Source organism: Grampus griseus (genome assembly GCF_964374135.1).
Source record: "Grampus griseus genome assembly, chromosome: 9".
Lineage (NCBI taxonomy): Eukaryota > Metazoa > Chordata > Mammalia > Artiodactyla > Delphinidae > Grampus > Grampus griseus.
In genome coordinates, this window is record NC_139003.1 from 8,349,307 (window position 1) to 8,376,745 (window position 27,439).

General features: G+C 38.7%; 1 protein-coding gene across 1 annotated transcript in view; it reads right to left on the minus strand.

Moving 5' to 3' along the window:
• CNTNAP2 (contactin associated protein 2) overlaps nucleotides 1–27,439 on the minus strand; it is a gene marked incomplete at both ends in the record, with an annotated part of 2,009,686 nt that overhangs the window by 754,533 nt on the left and 1,227,714 nt on the right. The window contains one exon of the mRNA XM_082661728.1: nucleotides 25,476–25,582. Within this exon, the coding sequence (XP_082517854.1) occupies nucleotides 25,476–25,582 (107 nt within the window). The remainder of the gene's footprint in view (nucleotides 1–25,475; nucleotides 25,583–27,439) is intronic.

A 27,439-nucleotide genomic window follows, 5' to 3' on the forward strand; every position in this document is an offset into this window, starting at 1 on the left:
GGAGGCCATTGTCTTTGAGAAGAGGTTTGACATGACCATGACGTATATGTTAACAGGCTCACTGTGGCTGCTATAATGAGAGTAGACTGAGGTGTGGCAAGGGTGAGAGCAGGTAGGAGGTCATTGAAATAGAGGGTAAAAGACAAAAGCGTTTGATCCAGAGGGGTAGCAATGGAGGTAATGAGAGCAGAACTAGCTGATGGAATGGATGTGGGGTGTGAGGGCAGAGAAGCATCAAAGATGGGTTCTGGCCTTGACAATTGGAACAAGTGCCCGTTCTCTCCTCTGTGCTTGCTGTGGATAAATTCTTACTGGATTATATGATCCTATCTTTTTTTATCAATATAACACACTGATTCACTTTGGTTTAAGTATCACTTTTCTAAGAATCCTAACCTAATTAACCTCATGTTATTCTAAACACTCCATTAGACTGCATTCCCTGAGGCATGTGGATAGGTTTATTTTGTGACTCTGTCCTGATTAAACTAGTTTGCCAGCTTTCTAACATTATATATATGTTAAATATATGTATATAAAATGTTAGAAAGCTGAAAAATTATACATATATGGTAAATATATGGTAGTGTGTGTATGTATATATATATAGTAGATTTTTTTTAAAGTAAATTGCAATTTTTTTTTTTTTTTTTTTTTTTTTTTGCGGTACATGGGCCTCTCACTGTTGTGGCCTCGCCCGTTGCGGAGCACAGGCTCCGGACGCGCAGGCTCGGCGGCCATGGCTCACGGGCCCAGCCGCTCCGCGGCATGTGGGATCTTCCCGGACTGGGGCACGAACCCGTGTCCCCTGCATTGGCAGGCGGACTCTCAACTACTGCGCCACCAGGGAAGCCCTAAATTGCAATTTTTAGATAACTTTGTAGATCTAATAAATTTGAATTTACTCAAAAACCTATATATGTATAAAATATATAAATATATATTTTATGCAAATATAAATAATAATATATGTAAAATATATATCCATACATCTATATCTGTCTATCTATATTGTACCTTCTTGTATATAAAAAGTGTATCTACTTAAAGGGCTGAATAAGGAAATACATTTACATTGTATTGTGCTCAGTGCCCAATACAGTATTATAATTATGATTATGGAAATACACTAGCAAAGTCTACTATCAGTGTATTTTTCTCCATTTTTAAATGTGACACAAGGATAACTTTTAATACCTGGTATTTTTCTTAAAAAGAGGTGGAATTTTGTTTCAGCATATTTGTGATATTTTCATGGTCACAGCAGAGGTCTGAGTCAGAAGCGCTGCCTGTCAGAGAACTCTCTGCTTCTGATGGAGAGCGCTGATGCCTGGCCTTCATTCAGACGACGGCAAGCAAGGTGGTGTGATTTCAGCAGGGGGGTGGGGGGTGTCCACTGAAATGGGAAAATCTGTGACTGGCCACTGATTGTCTTGGCTGATAATTTCTTATCTCTGGTGAGAATGCAAATTTCACTCAGAGTAGGTTAAACCTGAGCCCGTTTCCAGGAGACTAAATTTGGATGAAAACTGGAGATAACACAAGAACGTACAGGACCCTGAGGGAGGGGTTGGCCCTAACGTGAAGAAGGCAGCCCCATGGACACTGCCTACTTGTTGCTTGCTTCATGGTTTGCCCTGAGCCCTCCCTAAGGATGAGAGTCCAACACTTGCTCCATCAGTGGCCTGAGAGTAACCACTGAGGTTAAAACTGATGTTCCTTTGCACATATAGAGTACTTTATAGACTACATGTTCTCGTTTTAGCCTCACAGTAACCTCCAGCAAGGGGGGGAGAGGACCTTTTGTTCATTTTGTAGAAAAGAAATATAAGCCTCAGAGAGAAGGTGACTTAACCAAGGCTACCCATTTATTCAAAAAATATTTACCATGCATCCACAATTCTTCCTTTTGCAGAGCATTGCAGGGGGAAAAGAAAATTAATACACTGTCTCTCTCCTTGAGGAGTTCACAATCCATTCAGATATTTGTCCAAATAAATAGATATTTAAAACTTGATTAGGGATTGAAAATAGAGTAGGACTTAATATTAGGTCTTTTTATTTTCTTTTGTTTTGCTAATCATGTTGTACATTACATGTACATATCTGGTCTTTTTAATCCTATTTAATTTTCTTTACTATAACATTTAAAAAAAAATTTTCATCATCTGTTATAAAAGTAATTCATGTTCATTTAAATGCAAATAAGACAATATATAAAAATAAAAAGAATTTGATGATCAGAAATCCTATCACTTGGCAAAAATCAGTGTTAAAGTTATAAAATACCATAACATTTTATGCTTCTTATTTACTTATACTTTTAAACTATGTATTCTGATTTTAGTTTTATTTTCCTGATAGTATAGAGTGGGATTCTTACATTTTCTATGTCAAACAACATAGCTCTGCTTAATACTTTCCCAGGATGTCATTATATGATCATTTATTTTACCATACTCTTATTGATGGATGTTAAAATTTTCTCCTAATTTTTATCATCCAAAACTATGCTGAGATAAAAATCATACATAAATCTTTTTAAATATGTGTAATTATTTCCTTGCTATATAATTCCATAAATAGAATTGGTGGTCAAAGGTCATATTTAAGTTTAAAAATATTGGCCTCTGGAGTGTGAGGACAGATCTTGATTTAAATTCAATTTATAATTCTTTAAATGAGAATGCAAACTTTTATCTTCCCTAATGGTTATTTAATAAGTTTAAATAAGCTAACGTATGAAATTTCTCTTTATAATGTTACTGAGAAAATTGTCCTACAGTTTTGATTTTTTTTATTTAGTTATGGAAAAAACATCTTATGGAAGTTGAATATGGCCAGCTTCTGGGATAGGTCTGAGTCTCTGTGATTTAAACTGAAGATAATCCAACTAAAAGACAAAACCATAACATGGTTCTGTTGTGTGGTATGAACTTTTGTTCCCTATAGATACATTCTTCTTATGTTGCTTATGTGAATATTCAGTACTGAAGATTTAGATGTGCAAAAATATTTTGAAATTCTCTCTTTCAGTAAAAGTACTTCCTGGTGGTTCCAGAAAAATATCTCAAAAGAACATGTCTGCAAACGGGAGTGTGAACCCTTTGATCCCACATGAATGCACACATGTTTGAGATCTATGGTCAGGGATACGGCAGAGAGTATAGCAGACATGCTCTATGTTTTAGGATATAAGGTACATTAACTGGTATCCTCAGCCTGTATTTTTTCTCATCCAACTCATATTATTTCTTCCCTTAAAATTTGCCCAGTTTGTATCTTTCTCATGAAGATTCCTCCAAAATAATACAGGCTACCATAATGCTTTGACAGGGTAATTATTTGAATCACGAGGTTACCGAGTGCGATTAAAGACAAACAAACAAACTTTTATTTAGGTGTGCACTGGTACCTGGATCTCCCACTATGCAAAGCACCTACAGGCATTCTTCTTTGCTCATGCAAGGTTGAAGAAAGTAGGTTAGGTTTTCTCCAAGGACAACCAGCACAGCATGAACATAAGAAATAAAAAGTTTTCTGGCACCTTCCATAGTGACTCTCTGATCCTTGTCATTTTGTGGCAAAGAGCTTTCCACGTGTCCAGTGATAAGTGTGTTTGGATGCTGCTAAGTACTCCTATCAAGCACTTTGGGGAGCTAGCACAGTCTGTTTTTAGCCTCTCTTTCTTGCTGATAAAAGTAAAAGAAAAAATCAACTGGGCTTAGTTTAGAAACATTATGTATACATAAAAAATATGCACCACATGATACTAGCTCTTGGATGAAACTCATTAACTTACTATTAGAAACTTAGTAAATTACTTCCTAGTTTTATTACAAAAAGCAAAAAAACCACAATGTTGTTTTAAAGGATAATTAGCTTTTTCATTAAAAAAAAGAAATCAGCTTGAGGAGTAAGGAACCCTTTTCTAAAAGAAACGTAGAATTAAATAGTGAAATCATTACTCTATGAAGTCTTGGTACTTGTATCACTCTTTAAATAGTGTATGAAGATCAGACCAAAAGGAGAAAGTGCTGGGTAGGGTTCAAAGAAGTGCCAGGCTGGTATTCATGATGTAGTAAATGTACTGCCTTTTGTCACTGACATAAAAAACAGCAGCCAGAGGGGTGAAAAACTAAAAAGGCCTAGAGTTGTCCGTAGGCCCAGCCAGAGCAGCTCACCATCTATTTGGTCTGGATTCAGAACAATGGAAAACAATGCTTCCTCTGTTGTTATTATTTTTTTAAGTTGTATGTTACAGAAACACTTAAAAAATTTAAACATGTTAGAAATTAAGTGCTATAATAAAAATCTACAAACATTAATATATATCATGTATTAATCTGTACCTTTTGTAAAAGGCATGATTGTTATATTGCTTGGGAATTATGAATTAATAATTCAAAATGTATGGATGTCACTTACTGTTAAATAAAACTTTTGGAGATTATTCTCTTCTGTGTTGGTGTCAGTTGTAATTTTATTTTGAGGGAACAGTTTTTTTCCTGACACCATTTGTAGTTATCTTAAACACCTTCAATGTTAAAAACAAAGACTCTGGAATGAATGGTTCAAAACTTAAGCTCTCCTGTTTTTCACCTGTCCACCATCCTCATGGTTGGGGTGTAAGGACTGCGAGGGACTCTCTTTCCTTCTAAAGTCCCCTTGACAGTATGCTCTGCAGGGACTTGCTTCTTGACCATGTCCTGCATCCTGGTGAAGATGAGGTGCCGTAAGCTCGGGATCACAAGGTAATGAAGAGCCCATCTGGGACGTGGCTGAAGTGATACTCCAAGGGTTAGGTAGGATAGACAGTGAACTTGCTCTATAAAAGGTCACTAAGTGATGGGTTTCAGCTTTCAGAGCCTACTGAACTTGAAGTCTAGGAAAGGAAAGAGAGTAAGGAGAATGCCAGAGAGGCTCTATCTTCTGTTTGGAGGAAGAGGACGGAAGGGAAGTATTATCTACTCAAATTAGTATGAGTCATTGCTCTAGAATCTTCTAGTAATCTCATTAAAATGCAGATTCCCTGAGTCTATTACAGACGTTATAAACCAGAAACTCTTGGGATGGTGCCCTGGAACCTGTACTCTGTAGATTTACTCAGGTGACTCTCAAACAAACCAGAATTTAAGAATCACTAGTTTAGAGAAAACAAAACAAAACTTATGGACTGACTGGTGTTCTCCAAGTTCAGTGACTGAAGCTCAAACACTTCTTCCCTTCAGAAGTACCTAGGGATTAACTCCCAGACAAAACCATCTGCAGAGAAAAACTCTGAATACATTCCAAGCAGCATAAAAGGATTAAACCTTATAGTAAAGGCTAACTTTGAAAGTAAGAAAGCAAGGACAAGTAAGGTTTTTCTGCCCTGAGATTTATTTAACTGGGAACCTAGTCGTTCCTTTCACAACTACATATAAGCCAGCTTAACGTATAGCTAACGGGAAAAGTGACAACGAATGAATCCCACTCGTACCAAAGAATTTCCAAATGAGTGGCTGATATCAGACCTTCCGTCATTTGACAGAGATCGGAGAAACAAAGCACAACAAAGGGAAGAAACAGAAAGAGAAAGCTGAAAGTTTAGCACAAGCCCAACTGCCTTCCTTTAAGCAAATGAACTGCCAGTAAGTAGTTTGGGGAGTGTCAGGCTCCCTGACACTCATTCTCATTCACTGTATAATATGCATGGAATTCTCACTCATTGTATAACAAGCATTTGCTGAGTGCCTACTGCATTAGTCCCATCATGTGATTTAGTTTAAGAAGTCAAATAAGGAGTTTTTTGATATCAAGAAGCTAATATCCAGGATCCAGACATGCCTTAAGTCTGCCCAGGATTTCCCATCACATTCCATTTCTAAACTCATCTCCCATGTTTTGGTGTGAAAAAAAAAAAAAAGAAGAAGAAGAAGAAGCAACTATCCAGTAGCTCTATACTCTATTTTGTTGACATGTTATGTACAGTATGCTGTGGGAGCACAAAGGGTGGGGTCTTAAATTAGACCTGGGATGACAGAATGTTTCCTGCAATAAATGACAGGAGCTGAGTATTGAAGACATGTGAAGGATGAACGCAGGCACTCACATCAGGAGGTTACTCAGAAGGGAGGGGCGGCTGAGCTGAGGCGTAGCCCTGGAGATGAAGGTGGGGTATGAATGATATTCCAGAAGTAGAATATGCTGAACTTGGGGACTGACTGGATGTGGGGGGTTTTAGATTAGTGGCTTCAGTGACTGGGCTGGTAATGGATCTCTTACATTTATAGGTAATACAGGAGGAAAAACAAGTCTGGGTGGGATGAGGGAAAGAAAAAGTTGAACTTCAATCCGCTGAGTTTATTATAGGGATACAGCATGAAAGATATTGAGATGTTCATACGTTCAACAAATATTTATTAAATTCCTTCTGTGTGTCAGTCAGTGTCCATCAGGCAAGCTAATGGATCCAGCAGAATGTTCTGGACGAGCAATACAGGTGGAAGAATCTTCATCGTATAAATGGACGCTGAAGACATGGTTGAGGGTGTTAAGGGGAAGAGTGTAAGTGAGAAAAGAAGTCTGAGGACAACGCTGGGGAGCATCGCTATTTAAGAGTGAGGCTAAAGGAAGAGCCCAGGATGCAGACCGAGAAACAATGGCTTCACTCAAACTGAACCCAAATGAAGAGCTTGCTGAGTCACAGAAAACAAAGAAAACTTCTATAAAAGAAGCAGCCAATGTATATAAAGTACAGATGCCCCATTTATATTACTTAGCACCAGTCTGCCAATATGAGGTCAGTGATGAGAGCAGATTCAGTGAAGTAGGGGCGATGCAAGCCATGCTGAGGGGTCGACCAGCGTCGGAGGAGGAGAGCAAGGAAGGACGACTTATTCTGGCTCCTTGGCTGCATTTACGAGAAGAGTTGAGAAAGATTCATCATTTTTAAACACATACCATGCCTCATCCCTACCCTTTCTACACGCCTGCATTTTAACCTTACATTCCTTATCTCTTTTCTCTCACTTGACTTTTGCTCACCTGCAAGCACGAATGTTAGCTATTCGATGCCCTCCTGAGAGTAGGTTTGATAGAAGTGGAGAGAGAAAACACACAGTCCCTGGGCACCTAGGAAATGGAGATCCACAGTAACATCAATGGCTATAGTTCTGAGGGCCCTCGATCTGCCTGGTAATGAGCATTCACTTCACACACACTTTAAATTCTTAAAAACAAAAACAAAACACTTGCCAGGTAAGGATTACTGTGTCTCTTATACAGGAAAGGGAAAAGAGGATCAGGAGGTTTAAGTCAGCACCTTGGACCACACAGACAGTAAGTGACCATATTGGGGCTGGAATCCCAGTCTGTCTTATTCCCGTATCCACTCTACTTTTAAAATATCACAGGAAAGAAGGAACAGTTAAACAACAGGGAGGTTAAGAGAGTTGAAAATCCATCTGATCTGATACCCCTGTTTGTGTTAGAGCTAGTGCAGAACTCTGAATAGCAACAGCAAAGGCAGTGGATAGGGGCTGATGGAACAGGCAGCTCACCTCCCAAATCCCAACTTTATATCACCTGGCCAAATAAGTCACACTTTTAGGGAAGTACATCAAATAGAATTTTAAAAGATGCCATTTTTGAAAGGTCAAGGAGTTGAACACTAGCCATTGGAAAAATACGTCAGTATTTAGAAACCTGAAGGACATGAGGCTTTTGCCGATGGTGATTGCTCTGTTCTCTCTTATTGAAAAGTCTGAGCATGGTCCCAGTGTCTGACTACATCCTCCTCTATTGCTATTAGACCTAAATCATAGGGACTATTTTTATCACAAAGAGAGGACAGCTTCCCCAGAAGGCTCATGACATTTTCTGAGCTAAGAACTGGTTTACTCCCACATTATCTTTCAAGTTGTTTGCCCCAGTCTGCTGAAATAATAAGAGATGCTTGAGCCAGTTCTCATGAGGTTTCTTCTTGACGTGGGGAGAAGGAACAAGTGACACATTTTCATTACAAGGTCTGATCCAGACCCATCTGACTCTGATCTTTCTGGACCTGCAAAAGATCCATTTGTTAACTCAGATTTTCTCAGAAAGTCATGACAGGGAAGAAGTGACAATGATTTTGACATGAAAAAGATTTTACTGAGTGTTAGTTTTATTTCCTTTATGACCTACAACTCTACAGGTTGCAAAATACTTTATACTAGTTGGAACTACAGTGTTTTAGGGTCACTTGTTTGGTAACCGATAGCGTTACATAAAAAGAAGCTGAAAAAGAGAAAAAGTAAAATTAAGGAAATGGATACGTTTATTCTATTTAAATAAATGTCTTTGCTCTTTTGCATTGCTTCTGTTCCTTACATCCTCCCAGATATGCAACTAAGTGTTGGTAATTGCTGGAAATAGCCACGAATTTTACAGAATAATTGGCTGTATTTTAAGACATACATTTTAGTGTGTACACTACATGCTGTAGCTATAAAGTATAAAATAGATTTTTGCATCTTGCTTTTGGAAATCATTCTCATTATTTTTTGTCACATGTGGTGTATATGTGTGAGTGTGGCAACATTTTATAGTTTGAAAGTTCTTCATAGTTTTTAGAAGTTACAAAATAATAGAATTAATTGCTTTGAATTTAGTCATTTTTGCACTAGGAAAATATTGACTTCTTTCCCAACACCTTTAATTTCTAATGGAGCTTGAAATTAATTTTGGATTTTAATTCTATTTTATTCTGGGTTTGTACATCAGGGCCATTAATAATGTCAGGGGAGTGCTGAGAGAACTGTTTCTGAGCCAGGAGCCCCCAGTGAGCTTTGCGGCATTTGGGTCTCTGTCTTGTACAGAGAGGAGGAAAGTCTGTGTGGGAATGGATATCGCATTAGGATTTTATGGAGTCAAAAAATATAGCCTGTAAAAAGTCAGCCTCAGATCACTTGCTGAAGTTTGCATCATCTTGAGTATTATGTGTGCATATTTAATCAGATCCGAAATGGTCAGGCCAGCAAAGGACAGATTCCACTAACCAAAATGCCTGGAAAATGGGCCTTTCTGATTCATGAGGTAATAGTTTACTATTATATAGGTATATGGTATATGCACACACATTTATACTAATATAAATATATCACAAACTACAAATTTTAAAATAATTTATATACAGTCTTTCTTTGAGGTTTCAAAATGTTTTTACATGATTTTATATAGTCTCTACTAAAGGGGGTGATTATAATGAATTGGCGCAGAGACTCCTTGGGACCTATGTGCTCATGCACAGCCACACCGTACGAGTGCCCCCCCCCATTGCTCCCAGAACTTTCCTAGTCACCCCACAGTGGCTGCCCCCAGGCTGATGAATGTCAGTGGAGAGTAACGTCGGGAGCTGTCGGTGTGACTTCTCTTACCACACCTTCCAATGTAGAGCCAACTTTTCAGGATCATTTCTCAAAATAGTCTCTATGTTCTAGGTGTTTTAAACGCCCTGAAAGTTGAAAAAGCTTTGCCAGAAGGAAGGCAGTCCAGCAAAATACAGATTTCACAAAATAGACAGAGAGGGTTTGAAATCTTGACTCTGCCACGTACTTTGAACCACAGTTATTCATCTGCAAAATGGAAGAAAAATATCTTCCTTACGCGCAGTTTTGAAGATTACGTGAAATAGTGTATGTAAAGTCCAATACTTAACATCCTTCCCTCTCTGTTCCCATTAATTTTCTTTCAACCCACAGTACACGTTCAAAATTAAAAATTCAATCAACATATACGAACTACTAGGTTTCTCAAGAAATATGGGAATAGTTGGCCTATGCCCACACAACTTACATTCTGGGGGAAAAGTTATAAACAAACATTTGGAAAAAATAATTAGTGTATAAATAGCAGAAAAATCACATAGATAATAACTGCTATTGAAAAATAAGAAAAAAGGAGAAACCTCTTTTAGCTTGAGTGATCAGAGAAAATTTCACAAAATAGAGACTATGAACTGGATCCCACAGAGCAAAAATGTGGTGAAAGTGGGAAGAAGGACATTTTGGGATGGATTTGGGAGGAGAGCGTAAGCAAAAAAAAAGGAGACAGGAAAGCACGAGGGGATGTGTGGCACTACTTATAGGGATGGACATGAGCAAGCAGATTGTAGAGGGTTGAACGGTGTCCAGCAAAAACGCACGTCCACCAAGAAACTCGGAATGAGATTGTATTTGGAAAGAAGGTCTTTGTAGATGTAATTAGTTAAGATGAGTCATACTGGATTAGTATAGGCCCTAAATCCAATGACTGATGCCTTCATAAGAGAAAAGAGAGGGCGATTCAGACACACAGACACGGAGACACACAGGGAGGAAGGCCATGTGAAGACAGAGGTAGAGACTGGACTACAATAGCCAAGGAACGCCAACAATTGCTTGTCAACCACCAGAAGCCAGGAAGACGCAAGCCAGGATTCTTCCCTGGCGCCTTCAGAGGAGGCATGACCCTGCTGATACCTTGATTTCAGGCTTCCAGAACCGTGAGAGAATAAATATCTGTTGTTTTCAGCCACCAGGTCTGTGGTCTTTTGTTAAGGCAGCCCTAGGACATTGCTACACATAACATCCCATCTCCTGGAGTCATTTATAAAGAGAAGGACAAAAAGTACCCCTCCTTCAACCTGCTTTCTGACACTTTTCTGATCATGGATAAAGTAGAGACTTTGTCTCATACATAGTTCACTATAAGATTTCAGAGGGAGTCAGTTCTGTTGACAATGAAGCCCCCTTTACATGCAATTTTCTATAGAACATAATTTGGCATAAAGAAAATTTCATGGACCAGACACCAGGAACACTATGAAATGAAAAGAAAGTTAGTCTCTTACTGAGAAACAAAATGTTTTTTATTATAAGAAGCTGTGCCCCAAAGAGAGATCCTCCAGTGAGTAGGCAGAGGGCTTGGTATGTTCAGAGCCTGATAAACATGTCTTCTTAGTCATTCAAGGTATGCTGTATGTGTGTGTGCACGTGTGTGTGTGTGTGCACATATAGACACAATCACAGTGCAGTTGCTCTTACATGTGTTTAATACTTACCAGGTGCTGAGCAATGAGTGTGTGGATGAAAATGACATGCTCAGTGCCCTGAGAAAGTCATAGTTGGTTGTGAGAGAGATTATTTCGATGTAAGGCAGTTACTGTTGACACAGATGGGGGCTGGCGTGAAGTATGCCTCAATAAGTGTGCAGTACTTGATTTGATTTCTACTTGAGATCTATCCAGTATAAGAGCTGCCAATGTGTTTACCTCTTGTATTGTAGGTGATTTGTTAAAAACCTGACTGGTCTGTTTTTCCATTAATAGTTTTGATGTAAGAATGTCTGTGCCTTTGTCTTTGATAAGTTTTAATACCTGATTTGTAAACTTCTCATTATTTCTTATGAATAGAATGTCCTTCATCAAAGAGAAAAGAGTAAATGCTGTGATAGATTATAGAGCCTATAATTCACACCCCATCTTTATCCATAAACTATTCCAAAAGAGAAATTAAGCCAGTCACTCTTGCTTACTGCCATTTAAAAAAAAATTTTGGCTTTATTTTTATTTTTAAATCTTGTTCTGGTTTTGCTGAGAAAAAATACTATTCTCTTGACTTCACTTTTCGTGTGTGTGTGTGTGGTACGTGGGCCTCTCACTGTTGTGGCCTCTCCCGTTGCAGAGTACAGGCTCCGGACACACAGGCTCAGCGTCCATGGCTCATGGGTCCAGCCGCTCCGCAGCATGTGGGATCTTCCTGGACCGGGGCACAAACCTGTGTCCCCTGCATCGGCAGGCGGACTCTCAACCACTGCGCCACCAGGGAAGCCCTTGACTTCACTTTAAAAATGCTTTTTGGCCCTAAGTATATATTTAAACCTAAGGCAGGAAGTAAACTTACTTTAAAAATAAATTCCTACTTCTAAACTGCATCTACATGATCTCTAGGGTTACCAGAAATGTGCACAAAGCCACCTCTCCATCCACAGATCGCAGTGTAGAAAGCAAGGGAGCTGGAAACTCTGTGCAATCAGCCTCGCAGTTCAGAGGCCAAAACACTCATCCTTCTCTCTCCAGCCACTCTAACAAGCCTCCCTCCACATTCCCTCCCCCAGCCACCCCTGCTTAAAGTCTTCCTTTTTTAGTTGACAGGTAGCAGGTAGCGACATTCTGGGGAAGAGAATTGGGATAAAATTCAGGAAATTAGGGTGGTTGCACACCTCTTGATAAGATGACTGTAGAAGGCAGCATGTCAGGACATGTACTTTATTTTTTAGGCATAATCTCTAATCTTAATATACTATGACATCGATAAATATTTCAAAGTATCTACTAAACTACCCCTTCTCAAACTTTGTATATTTATTCTTAATTTTTTAAGTCTATGGACAACAAGCTCATCTTCCCAACTATCAAAGTTCTGTTGGTTGCACTTACGAAAAGCAAAAAGTTCCTCGATTCAAGTATGATTCTTCACTGGGATCCTCACTGAAAAAGCACAATGGAGACACAATTTTCCTAAACTAACCAATAGAAAGACTGCTGGAATCGAAATGATCCCAGAATGAAAATTACGGTTTGTACCGATTAAATCTGGTTTTTTTTTTGATTACCACATGTGAAATTGATGAGTCAAGTGTCAACGTGAACCCATTCCCTGGCTAAGGAACCACATGTGGTAGAATTTAGGGCCTGATGTTCATTTATTTCATCTTAAGATAGGTGGTACATGAGAAGCATAGGGTGAGACAAGTAGGAAAAAGAAGTGCCAATCTGAATGAAAACTGAACTAATTCAGAGCCCCTTAGAGTTTTTTATATAGTAAATAAATTACTTGGGTCTTAAAGAAGTATGCTTTTATTATGTATAAGGTCTTTCAAAATCTAATCTATAGGTATAAGGGATAGGAGAAAATGTTGTCTATTAGTAAACTTTCTTCTGTGATGGCTAATAGCAATTCAAATGCTCCTCTACAAATCTGTCTTCCATATTATTTCTGCCCTATGAATCATTCTGTATCATTATTTTTATTTCTAAACTACATGTTAGCCCAAAAACCTAGTTCAGGCTATTGGAATAAGGCTGGGTGAAAATGACAACTTTCACTGGAGCTGTGGCAATGGCACTGAGGCAAAGCAAAAGTTGCAAGACAGGATTGATACCACATTTTATCTGGTGATGGTGGAAAGCATGTCCTAAGTGGTGGATTCAGCGTTGATGAGAAGAGGAGGATTTGTTCTGCAGTCACTGCACTTCTGTCACCCACCACTGATCCTGCTTCCTCTCCCGGTCCCCGTTTCACTTAGCACTCTTTGGACGACTGGCCTTGTGGCTCATCAGCTACATGGTCAGCTGAGAAGAGATTTTCTATTACAGCTCAGGCTTTCCCAGTAGGTGCCCTTATCACAGAGTAGCAGATGCTCTAACTGATAACTAGGAAGCAAGTGTTGCCACCTGGAGTTTCCTACCCGCCTTCCTCAAGGCATCTAAGATAAGTACAACTCCAGTACTTCTCCCAGAGCTGCTATGTCATGAGAAGGCAGGACAGTCTCCATTACTGGTTATTTCTCTCCTGTGGAAGTTCAGGATACCTTCTTCTCTCTCACATGGCTTAAGTCAGCTTGATTTAAAGAATTATACAAAGGAAAAAATAGTCCTTTTGGACATGAATTAACCAAGCTTGTTCCATTCACCTTGCTCCAGGTACTGTAGGAACTTTCAGAAGAATCAACGTGGCCCAACAAAATTCAGGTTTTATTCATTCAGGAAGTCTATATCTATGTCACTGAAACCACGAGGGAGCCTTAATATGTCAGCATTTTCTGAGTTTCTGAGTACGAATATGCTTTTCATTGAATATTTGATGTTCTCTAAGTGGGGCAGACTCATCAACAGATGGCCATACAGTGGAAAACACACATAGTGTTTTCTAGATCTCTGAATTCCATTGCAGGAATATGTATGGAAGGAATTTCTCTTTCCACAGCCAAACCCTTAGAGGTGTTTTTTTTTGTTTTGTTTTTTTTTTTTTTTGGTACGCGGGCCTCTCACTGCTGTGGCTTCTCCCGTTGCGGAGCACAGGCTCCAGACGCGCAGGCTCAGCGGCCATGGCTCACGGGCCCAGCCGCTCCGCGGCACGTGGGATCCTCCCGGACCGGGGCACGAACCCGCGTCCCCTGCATCGGCAGGTGGACCCCCAACCACTGCACCACCAGGGAAGCCCATAAAGGTGTTTCTTTATCCAGTCTAATTGGATGGCTTCACTTGCCCCTATCCAGCACAGAGAACGTTGATCACATGATTTGGCAAGCAAGACGTGTTTAATTGATGTCTCAACAGGCTTGGATAATGGAAAACAGTATTATTAGGACATTCTGATGTCTGCTCATAATAATGACAGCAATTTTGTAGGTGTCAACATGTCTGGCACTTAGTGCTGGCATCTGTGATGACAAGAAAGGTCTTTCGGGCTTCCCTGGTGGCGCAGTGGTTGAGAGTCCGCCTGCTGATGCAGGGGACGCGGGTTCGTGCCCCGGTCCGGGAAGATCCCACATGCCGCGGAGCGGCTGGGCCCGTGAGCCATGGCCGCTGAGCCTGCGCGTCCGGAGCCTGTGCTCCGCAATGGGAGAGGCCACAGCAGTGAGAGGCCCGCGTACCGCAAAAAAAAAAGAAAGGTCTTTCAAGAGTAGTGTTGGCATATTTTGCATACTGGAGCCACCATGGCAGCTCTGGGACAAACTCATCTGGTGAGACAAAGGAGCTACAAGCCATTAGATCTTTTCCTTGCTATACTTGAAAATAAGACCACAGTTTTTAAGGCAAATCCATATACATTTAGAGTATTTCACTTTTACCTGACTAAAAGATTTTCAAATAAAACATTTTACTAGAATTTGGAAGCAGTCAGATATAAGAACACCCAAAATGTCAACCAGCAAAATTTTCTTGGAAACTGCTGCACTTTCCATAGGAAACTTTTGCTTTTAACAGAATTAGCTGTTTACAACAAATATAACAGAAGAACATTATTTGCGTGGATGGACATTTTCACTCCAGATTCCAACAATCTGAACTATACTCTTCTCAACACTTTTGCCAGGAGGGAGTAGAAAGGAGGAAGAAAAGCAGAATGCAACAATAATAAGAAAAGAAATGGAGAGAGCTCTTTGTTCACCACCATTTTGTAAAGATAGAAACAGGAACCAATAATGCATTCTTCAGTTTTTCATCATGTGAGTGTTAAAAAAAAAACCATGATTGGGACTGATATATATACACACTACTATGTACAAAATAGATAACTAATGAGAACCTACTGTGTAACACTGGGAACTCTACACAGTGCTCTGTAGTGACCTAAACGGGAAGGAAACCTAAAGAAGAGTGGATGTATGCATATGTATGACTGATTCACTTTGCTGTACAGCAAGAAGCTAACATAACACTGTAAAGCAACTATACTTCAATAAAAACTAATAATAAAAACATCAAGAGATTTATTATTGAGTAGTTTTTTCACAAACAGCTTGACAAACAAAGCCAGGCGTCTTGAAATTTAAGGAGTATAAATTTGACACGGCTGGGTCACAGCTGGAGGAGCTCCTGAAGGAAGAAAGCTTCTCATTCTTTAGATTTAGGTTAACAACCACAAAGTAACCTTAAAATTAGTTTTGTCTTCATCAGTTGTTGCCTAACATTATATTACATCCTAAACAGTTGAGGCAAACTTTAGTAACGCAAAAACATTTCTGTCACTTTCAGTAAAAGAAACGTTGACTGTTGAAGTGACGCCACGTAACCCAGTGGTTCTTCATAAATGTTCTCCAAACATTGTTCAGTAGTCTTATAAGTTCTCCTTAGTTCAGAGATCATTGTAAGCCAATAGTCTGTTAGGCAGACTTTAAAGTCATTTATGGATTGACTTGGCGAAGGGAAACTCAACTCTTTTCGTCCAAAGAATAAAAGTAAATGTGTTTCACGGTAAAAATGAGTGATGAAGAATCACGTCTGAAGCCATACTTCGGAACCGAGGTACCGAGAGGTCACTGTCCTCTGGCCACATCTCAACCCACCTACTGGACTCCACATCCTGCTGCTCCTTTGCTGGGAAGTCTCTTCAAAGTGTTACATTTGTAACTGTAGCTATCATCTCTGGAGAACCACTTGTGTTGATTATAACTGTGCTAGACACTTTACACATTATCTGTACCCTTCACAACAATACTGATAGGAGATACTATTATTCTCATTTTATTAATAATGAAACAGGGCAATGATATTCTGGTAAACCAGTTTTACAAAAAAAAAGAAAAAAAAGAGTTTGTAGAGTTTGTCAAGTTCCATGGGGTAAATTCTCCCACTGTACCTGGTTCAAGGTACCAAGCTTTAACAACCGGCTCACAAAGTTCCTGAATACTTAACAATCCTGGCTGCAGCACACCATTCAAACAGGGTGGTGCTAATCTGGGAGATTCAGCAACTTCCCCAGGATCCTATGACATGCAAAAATCTAAGTGAGTATTCCCCTTGAGGTCTGAGGACTCCAAAGCTGGTCTCCTCACTAGCATGCTTCTCCACACTCCATGTTTATTTCTGCCTTGGACTCTGCCAGTCCCAATCTTTATTCCCCCCAAAACAAGGAATTTAGTCAGGGTTCAGCTCCTCCTTGAACCCTTCCTGACCATCTTGGTTGCATTGTTCTCTCTCTCCTATTACATATACATACTAGCCTTTACACCAGTTTGGTACATAAACATCTACTAATATATTAATGTTTCCTGAATATTTGTCCTGCTTCCTTTTCTAACTACCTCATCTACTTCATAAGGAAATGGGCTCTTGTCTGTATTTCTGCATCCACATAGTGTGCTGCATACAAAACAGACATAATATTACTGAATGAACTGAAACTGTCTATGAGTTAGAGATACTCCTATACACCAAGCTTGTAAAGCTGAAGACTTGCAGTAGGAACACAGTGACTAATGTCAGTATGAAGCAAAAAAACAGTTTGATTTGGGAAATGTCAGATGGATCAAAGGAGAGGCACATAGTGCTTTTAACTTTAATTCTCCTTTCTTGTGTTCTGAGTGGATATAAACATCTCAGAAGTTTCCTTCCGTATCTTTCAATTAAACAGCCCTCCCTCCCTCAGACTTCTTCCCCCTAATGGAACTTGGCAAAGGTGCAGAGGTGGGTGTTTTCTATCCCTTTTTCTCCTCACTCTGAACCTTGGATGAGAGAGTCACAGGGGAGCTGAGTGAATAATGTCAACTCCTTAAGACCTGGCTCTGGCATTTTATCACCTCTGAGAAGTTCACAGGTTCACAGCTCCTCTGTTGGTAGAGCAGTCTGCTTTTCAATATGCATTTGCAGATCAACTTTTTGCAAAGGTTCTTTATTCAAAGAGAAAGATATAGTTTTGAAACTATTGAAAGAGTCTTTGTAAAACTGAAATTAAATCCTTTCTTTCTATGGTTAATCTTAGCCATCTTTCCAAAGCAAGGCATGAAAGAGGGGATTAATTTGAAATTTGGGGTGCCTTAGAAATGTAAAGGTGCTTGGGCTGTGTTTCTCCAAATGACCTGCACTATTTTATTAATTAATTTATTTATTTTTTCTGTGTTGGGTCTTCGTTGCTGTGTGAGGGCTTTCTCTAGTTGGTGGCAAGCGGGGGCCACTCTTCATCGCGGTACGTGGGCCTCTCACTATCGCGGCCTCTCTTGTTGCGGAGCACAGGCTCCAGACGCGCAGGCTCAGTAGTTGTGGCTCACGGGCCTAGTTGCTCCGCGGCATGTGGGATCTTCCCAGACCAGGGCTCGAACCCGTGTCCCCTGCATTAGCAGGCAGATTCTCAACCGCTGCGCCACCAGAGAAGCCCCCGACCTGCACTATTTCAATCCAATGTAATTTATTTGGTTGTAGCTGAAGGAGAGAATGGCCTCTAAATCCCCTTCCCACATTTCTACACAGATGACACTCCCCACTTCTCTCCACCTTACTTTATTTACAGAGGCCAGGTGAGAATGGAGCAAAGGAGATGCTTTTCCTAATAAGTGTGATTTCAGGAAGTGACAGCGCTTGTCATTTTTCCTCTTTCCCCAAATGCTCCAACTCTGGTAAGAAAGTGAGCTTCTCGGCTAGAGAATACACACAACCAAGCATGAGCTTGCTAATACTGTAATTGCACATATTCTACTGATAACTGCTTTCTCTACCCAGCACCATGCTGAAGCTGCAGCCTCCTCACCCTGATTTCTCTCTGCCAATCTGATCAGACAAAAAACAGAAATAAACAAGTAAATAATCTGATAATAACCTCTGAAAAGATGAAACGATTGCTTAAAACCATAAAGAATTTGTGATACAGCATTAAATAATTTCCCATATAATTACATTTATAAATATTTTGTAAACATGAAAATTACCAACCTAGACTGTAAAAGGTAAGCACATGTTACAATTTACCCTCAGCTCACAATCCCAATGAACCAGGGATATGAAAATGAATTAAGATTATAAGGACTTTTATTTTTAATGAAATTATGCACTTCTTTGGAGGAGGCTGTCCAACACTCTATTCTAGTATCCCTGCCTTGTTCCATTCTCGTCTCCACACTCCACACCTGTTCTATATGCAGGACAGGATCAGCTCTCAACATACTGATGAATGAATAAATGATGGTGGGAATCAGAACCTTGGTGTCCCACGGCACCATAGTCACTCTTTAATGACAAGGACACACTGAGCATATGAAGTAGTTCATGGTGTAGGAATAGAACGGGGGCTTGAGAGGGAGGTAAAATTGGAAGAATTTGGCAATTGTTCACCTGATAACAAAGAGGCACAGTCTGGCTACTTAATGCCATGTCTAGATTAGAAACAGCAGATTCACCCTGTTCATATAAATCAGCCTGGGTAGCCACTATATTTGCTAATACAGCCTTTTATCTTTTCAATGAGTATTGGCTAAAATATTTAGACACTCTCTGATCTTTTCTTTGAGAATCAACTGTATCAGTACTCGTATCCTTAAGCTACTTATAAGCAGACAAAAATTTGGCTGGCTGTTTTTTAAGACTTCGCAGTGCAATAAAAGTTACAACAAGATCTAGGATGCTTTCTATATTTACAAAGCACTTTAAGAGACAATATTTCATTGAATCTCCCAGAAGAAACTTAAGTTCAGAGAGGTTAAGTGATTGTCAAAGCACAAAGCCAGGGCAGCCCAGAGGGGGAAATAAAGGAGGTGAGGAGGAAGTGTATTAAACCCAGTGCTTCTCATTTAATTGCTGTTTAGTGACCTGTAACTAACAGTGTGTAATGGGAGAGCTGACCTCACCCTCCAGGGGTGTAGGTGGAATCCACACAAATGTGCTAAGAGGGCTGGAGGAATGGGAGAGGGTACAGCCCTACACTAGGCTCGCTCAGCTGATGACGCAAAAAGGCTGGCCAGATAGCCTGAGGGTTTCACAGTAGGTCATCTGATTTCAAACCCTGAGTTCTTTTCCCTTTCCACAGTTCTGCTGTAGTAAGAACACACACATGATATTACATGATAAATCAAAGGATTATGTTCATCTTATTCAAATTTCATACCAAGTTTAAACAGTTTTTTATCATTCACTAGATGGTCAGTATTTAAACACGTCTATTTTTTTTTATTTTTATTTTGTGTGTGTGTGTAAGTTCAAATCCTGTTAATATAACTTTTTTTAACATCTTTATTGGAGTATAATTGCTTTACAATGGTGTGTTAGTTTCTGCTTTATAACAAAGTGAATAAACTATACGTATACTTATAACAAAGTGAATCAGCTATACGTATACATACATCCCCATATCCTCTCCCTCTTATATTTATTTTAGAACAGCTCATACAATCAGCCAGCACAGGAGTTGACTGCACTATGTTATCTAAGATCTTTTGTTGCCGTTGCAACTTATTTTGCCACTATTACAATATAGTCTCACAAGTTACTTTAACGAATGGTGTCTTAACATGGCAATATTTTCCTCGAAGATTATTTGAAACGTGTGGGTTTGTGTGCCCATATATTGAATCTGTCCATATAATTTCTTAAAACTCTACACCTCTTGTGATTGTTTGTGCTGTCATGTCTATCACTGCGCCCTCTGCTTTGAATTAATGCATCTTTTATTCTCTACCCTCCTTTTTCTGTTTTCTTTTTCTCCCTTTGGCTTTACTCTCTCTTCTTAGCTTTACAACCTTCATAAATTTGGATAAAGGACATTGATTTTTAAAAAGCCCTTGATGCTTCTTAGGTTATCTGTCATTTATTCACTCTTAGATTCAGTGCACATTCACTGAGCACATATTATATGCTGGGTGGGCTCTGGGAATAAAATGGTGGACAGAACCTGGCACTATCTCCTCTCAGATATTATAGTCCAGTGGAAAAGACAGATATTATTAAAGAATCACAAATGATAAATGCAAAATCACAGCCATCACCAAGGCTAAGAGGAAGATATATGTCTTGAAATAAGAGGATTTGACCTAATTACGGGTTCATGGAAAGCTTCCCTAAGGTGGTGACTACTGAGCTGAGATCTGAAGGATGACTAGGAACATACCAAGCACAGCAGGGAGGATGTGCAAAAGTCCTGTGGTCGTGGCAGTGGGAGGGGAGAGTGAACAGTTCGAGGGTACCACGCAAGTATGGAAAACTGAAAGGAGGCCAGTGGGACTAGAGGGGAGACAGAGAGGAAGAGTATGGCTGAAAACCAGGTTAAAGACACAGCCATACCAAGTAGGACCTTGTAAGCCAATTGAACTTACAGCTGAAGGATGGATTCCAATTCCATAAGGCCATGATTCCACCCAATGCCTGCCCCTTTTGTTTTTGTTTTTTTGGTAGCAATGGTCAAATTCCAAGTTGTCTTCATTGGTGTCTAAGTTTGTGGTAGTTCCAAATGGATGAGGGGGACCATATTTCCTTGTGCCAATAAATCTATGTTTTTATGCCCTAGGTTAGTGTGACTTTCAGCAGGTAGGAATAATTTCTTTTTAAAAAATTATGCCTTGAATTAAGTTACTTATGGGTATAATGGCTTATAAATAACATGGTGTGAGCTATTGAAATCCACTTCACTTTTCATGTGTGCAGTAATAAGGTGCAGTATAATTTATGGTTTACAAATTTATAGACCTAGAGTCATAGCTCCAGACTACAGAATGTAGAATAGTTTCCTTTTAAATTTCAATTTTTCTTCTAAAACTGGCTGGTGAAAAATTTACTTTTGCATTTCTGTGGCAACATCAATCCCTGTTTCTTCTTAGTATTTCAGAATTCAGAAATCACATAATTTTAAAATTGGAAGAGATCTTCATAGGTCATCTAACTTACCTCCTCCTACTTCCTCTGGAAACAGTCATGTCTGTATATCTGGGCAAGGTGAAAGTCCCTCCTTTAATAAAAAGATATCTGGAAAACTATTTTCTCTCCGAATGAAGGTCTGTCATCTAGTAATTCTTATAGAGTTCCACCCCAAAACATTGCTTATATTTGTCAAATATCCTCTGGTACTTGTGAAAATAGTGAAAGGGTTCATATTATTGAGGATACCCTGGGGATTTTTAGGGCAGTTCCATATAGGGGACTAATAGTATATGTAAGAATGACTGAGGTCAAAGACAGACCCCAGCAGCATGAGAAAAAATATCTGCTAAGCCCTGGGATAAGGGATAGGTTTTTGAATTAATTTATGTAAACCAGAGCCATAATTATGAAGTGTAAAGAACACACGTGAAAAAAAATGAGATGATAATTAGATCCTAAAAAGCATTTGAGGTATTGGAATGTGAGCTTGGAGATCTACTGAAAAGGGTCTATCTATCACCACTAAGAGAAAAATACTATAGCTATAAACATGAAGTTTTGCTCAAAATAAAGACAAATTCTTACACTTTGGGGAGAATGAAGTAGGGATAAGTCAATGAAACAAAGCAAATAAACTATTTAACATGATCATTCCACCCTCTGTGTCTGTGTGTCATGATTTTATGTTTTGATATGCTAACAGTCAGTTCTTAGAAACTAATTGAGAACGGAATACCTGCATAAGGAAATTTTAAAGGTATGCAACTCCAAGAATGTAATGTATTTGCATTTTTTCACAAACTAGCCTCCTTAGTTTTTGAACACGAAAAACTGTCTCTCCCTTTCCTGCAATCTGTGGCTTTTCTTGTAGGATTTCCTCACCCAAAGGATGACACCCTGTCTCCTCATGGGGGTGGTTTGTAAATGACAATCCTCTGAGCCCTGTAGAGAATTCACTTGAAAATTAATTCCTCCAGGTATAAGCAACAAAGAAACAGACAGACAGGTCTAGGACATACCCAGATCACTTTTAATGTTCTTCAATTCTTCTGGAAAAACAAAACCCTATGGAAACCAGTCATTCACTTCAAGCTCAAATCTGCCATGGAAATGATAGCAAACAATAAATGGCAGCATGAAATTAAGTGACAAACTGTGTGATATGGACAACTATTTGTACAGAAATTCAGAGCAAAGGGATGATTGTTCTGAGTGGGATGAAGTGGCAATAATTTACTGAGTACTAGCATATGCTAAAGCCCTTCTCAGCGTTCTCCACAAATCATCTCATTTAATCTCACAATGGCTTTATGAGGTGGTGCTGTTATTAATCTCATTTCACAAAGAAGAAAAATGAAGCTCAAACGGTTTTAGTGCCCACAATTACAAGTAAGTCGATCCAAGTTCAAACTCAGGCAGTGCGACCTGTCAAAGCAGGGCTTCGAGCCTCCATCTTGGACTACAGCCCAGCCTGGACAATCACGCAAGGAATAGCTTTCGCATCCCGGCCAAGCCTGGACCAGGGAAGAAAATGTGTTAAACAGCTAGCAGCCTAATTGTAATGTTTGAAGCTCTCCTAAATATTTAGTTTTACTAAATTTCAGACTTTAGTTAGCTGTTCTTTACCTTTTTAAACTAGTACTATTTTAAAATTACCATAGTTCCTTTACAAAAGGGACCCTTGGTCTTTCACTGAAAATAATGAGGTAAAAATTTAATAATGCTAACAAAGGTCAAAACCACAGAACACAGAATAAGCAACTGGAAGTCTCAGCTCCTCGGATTTCAGAACTGTAAGAGAGCTCAGGAGGCATTTAGTCGGCAGAGGAACTAAGGAAGTCCAAGAGAAGAGAATGACTTCCTGCAAAGGCACCCAGCATGGTGACCTCACAGGCAGCATCAGAAGCCCATGCAGTCACTGACTACGTAAAAATGCCAAATTGTTCATTCTGTATCAAACTGAATAGCATATATTATATAATTTTCACAGTATTATGTGCTGGGCCAGACCCTCCCAATTTTTAACTAATTCATGGGAGTAACTAAGAGATATATCAAGTCTTTTAGCTTATTTGGAAGCATGTGCCTTCTACAACCCACAAGATATATCTTTCACAACAACGTTGTGTCCAATCAATCCTTTCTTGAACTCTGCACTATGGTCTTCTAACCTCTATTTATGCACACACATGATTTTCAACATTTTGGCCTTATTTGGGGAAGACAATGAGCGATCAGGCTTTCATTGTTAAAATGAATGATTCTATATTCATACACACAAAAATTAAATGAAGGAAGAGTAGAATAAGCAGCAGGGAAGAGATAATTTCCCTCTTTTACATTTATAACTTCCCACAAGAGCCAAATCTAACCACACTTAGGACATTTCTAATACTTGGAGTTGTTAACGCTTTAAAAAAAAAACAAACACTTAACTAGTCAACTACTGGCATATATTTTAAATTGTTTTTAATTTAATATGTTTAAATGTCTTTTTTCTTTGCTGTGTATTCAATGAAAGAAGCAATTATTAAAAAAATTATTTGCTTTTACATTAAATATAAAAGTGGTCGCTGAGATAGGAAACACTTGTAACCACCACCAATTTCTTGTTCTTTCCTTTAGTTAGAATTTCCATTCTCAGAAACAAGATTGTGATAGTTAAAGGTGGTATTTATAACATATTATATAAATTCTACTGGTGGAGTGAAGGCACTTTGTTTCATCTAAGTTACTTAGTTCAAGCATTATGTATCATACAATGAATGTCATATGATGAAAGTTAATATTTTGATGTGATTGGAAGGGTACAATTTTAGTCATAACTCCTTAATTCTAATTAATTTCAATATCAATCACTTTGGTTCTTTATTAAAATATTTTTTTACATATCTATATATAAATACTGTAGAGATGAATCTACTAAGTTTCTGTTTTAACTCTTTTATATCACCCTATTAATGTTAATTTTCTAGTTCTTTTTGTCTCTTGGTGTTTTAAAATATCCTCCTAAACAAATTAATAAGTGCAATAAAATAAATTACAAATTTTTTTCTTAGTTGAGGTCTTACAATATATGCTGAACCCAATGTCTTACTGTACATTACTACAAATAATGATATGAAAAGTCTCAGAGAACGGTATTACATTTTTACTGTCCCCAGAACTCTAATAATATTTTGCTTGTTATTATTTTCTAAAAGTGAAATGAAGAGAAAGCACTCTGTATACTTAGAGGATTTAGATACTAGATTTTCATACGGAGAGAAGACTGAAGAAGACTGAATCTCTTTCCTCCTTCCTTCTTACACACACACACACACACACACACACACACACACACATTCATGCTACATAACAGATGACCTTCTTCTTTCAACTATATATTTTATGGCAAATCTGTCTTCAAAAGTGCTATGCGTTATCAGAAAATTAACATTACAATTATAAAGTTAATATTCATTTTTAATAATCTTTGAATTATAAAAGTATAATTTTTATTTAACTTTTCAGGGAAAAGCTATTATGTAAAACAAGGCACATCTGTGTTCTAAAAAACATTTTTGCATGCTACTTTTTATTTTTTAATATTTAAAAAAAACTGCCTTCTTGCATTTTTATTTTACATATACAACTTCAATGGACTTTCTTACATTTTCCACCTCATTTTTCTGATCTAAATAATGTGGCCAAATAGTTCTAAAAGAGCACTGAGACAACTATCATCCACAAACTAAATGTTCAAATTACACTCTGTCTGCCTCTCGGATGAACTGATAAATGAGTATCCAGTCAGAGACATCATACTAACACAATTTTCCAAACAATCTATCCAGACAGATGTGGCTTAGACACATAAAGGCACATCCAAGAGCAGCATTCCAATCTCAACTGCATGTTTATGGAGCTTCGGAAACGCTGCTCCTTCTTTTTGAGTCACTAGGCTTGAGAGAATGTATTTTGACAACTAGAATACTACTCTAGAAAAGCAACAGTGAAATCTGGGTTCTTCAGAATCAAGTGATTTACTATGTGGATTATTCAGGTTGCTAAGCTTTAAAGCATAGCTGAAGACCTAGGATTCTCATGCAATTACAAGTTTAAAGTGAGATAAATTGGCACTCACAGTTGTGGCAGGTGGCCCCACTGTATCCCGTCTCATCACAAGTGCATATGAAGCTGTCCCACGTTTGCGAGCACTTCCCACCATGCTCACAGTGATTGGGCACACATCTGTCAGAGAAAGAGACAAACAGAAATAAACCAACAAACAAATGAGATTTATGAGTGGCTAAATTCCAAGCTGTCTGGGCAATATATCATTCCAATGCCAGGTTGCCTTACCAAGGCAATTAATCCTTGTTAGTTTAAACAGATTAATATGATTCATGATGGAAGGTGCCAAGTGCACAAAAGATGATGTATCACAGGCTTGGTGTTTCCCATTTTTGAGTAAACAGTAGAAATTAACAAACAGTTGAGAGATTCATTTGCACATCACAGATTCATTTTATTTTCCTTTTGCAAAAAAAACAAAGACACTAGCTAAATTTCCTCCTGGTGAGAGACAGAACATTAGCCATCTTGTTTCCTGTACTATCCTTTATCAAGGCCAATAGTACCAAGTCAGAAAGGGGTTAAGGCTGAGTTGTTTTTTTTTTATATAGCAATATGAGTTTCTGAAATAATGCCACAGCAATGAGAATATACTAGCCTCATAAGAAAAGATTTCTAAGTCTTCCTTACCCCTCCTCCCATGCCCCGCCGGCTAATGAAAGCCACCTTTATAAGGAGGCAGCAAGTATAATATGGGGGAAAAATGCAGGTTTTGTGTTCAAATCTTTGCCTTTTTATTTACTTAATAGCCAGTTATGATGATGTAATTTAACCTTTCTGATCCTCAATTTTCTCATTTTGTAAAATGGAGTAATTATACCTATCTGATAAGTATTGGGTTGGCCAAAAAGTTCATGTTTTTTCCTTAACATCTTATGGAAATGAACTTTCTGGACAACGCAACAGTTTTGAGATTAGGAGGTAATGTTCATAAAGCAGATAATTAATAGGCAAGAAATAGAGGGCCAGGAGCTATGGATATCTGAACCACTGCTTGCAGGGCACTGTTTTATAGTCTGCCTGTATCCTAGCAATAGTGAAGCTGGAATTTGTTCTGGAAAACTCCTGTTTCAACAGCACAAATTATTTTCTTCTTATGTATTAGCATTCACAAAATATTTCTAGCTTTGAATAGGAAACTCTCTAAAGTAGAAAAGTCCACCCAGATTAAAAAGGCAGAACCCATAATAGAGGGTCACAGGTTGCCTGATGGAGAGCCACACTTTGAACACCAATAACCGTAAAGCCCTGGTAGCGTCTTGCTGCAAAACAGAACAGGACTGGCCTCAGAGATAATATTCTCCATCCCCTGTTCCTGACTTACCATCAGCCATGCCTAAAACTACCATAGCAGGGCACAGACCAGTCTGGCATGGAACTCTGTTTCTTATATAGGGATGCTGTTCCTCTACAACTCTTTGCAAACCTCTAGTCATGCAACAAACGATTACTGAGCACTGTGGGAAACAGAAGATGAACAAGAGTCTATTCACTGCCTTTCAAGAGCTTAAGCCTAGGAGGACAGGATTTTAAGAGACGAAAATGAGAGGAAGAACATTGTAAGGGGCAAAATACAACATAAGAGAGCATGATAGTGGATTTTCAGGAGGTGGGATGGAAAATTCACTCTACATTTAATAGGCAGTTCTATTCCATATGAATTTGGACTTGGTGTTATCCAGGCTACAAAGGTGTTTCTTCTCCAAAGACTCTATAACCTACGTGGAGGTGAGGGTGGGGGATAAGATTCATGCGAGATACAATACTAGGCAGAATCTGATCCATCATCAGAGTGATATGAAACGTACAGAAATGTGGAGACCAGAGTAGTTATGGGTAGACTATAAACAAAGGGCTTAATCAAGCTTAGAGCATTTCGCTTGGGCCTTAAAAAGAGAAGTTCCATTTTTATAATTAAAATATTGAAAACTGTTCCCAGCAGAGCAAGCAAGAAAGCAAGAAGGAAGAGTTAGA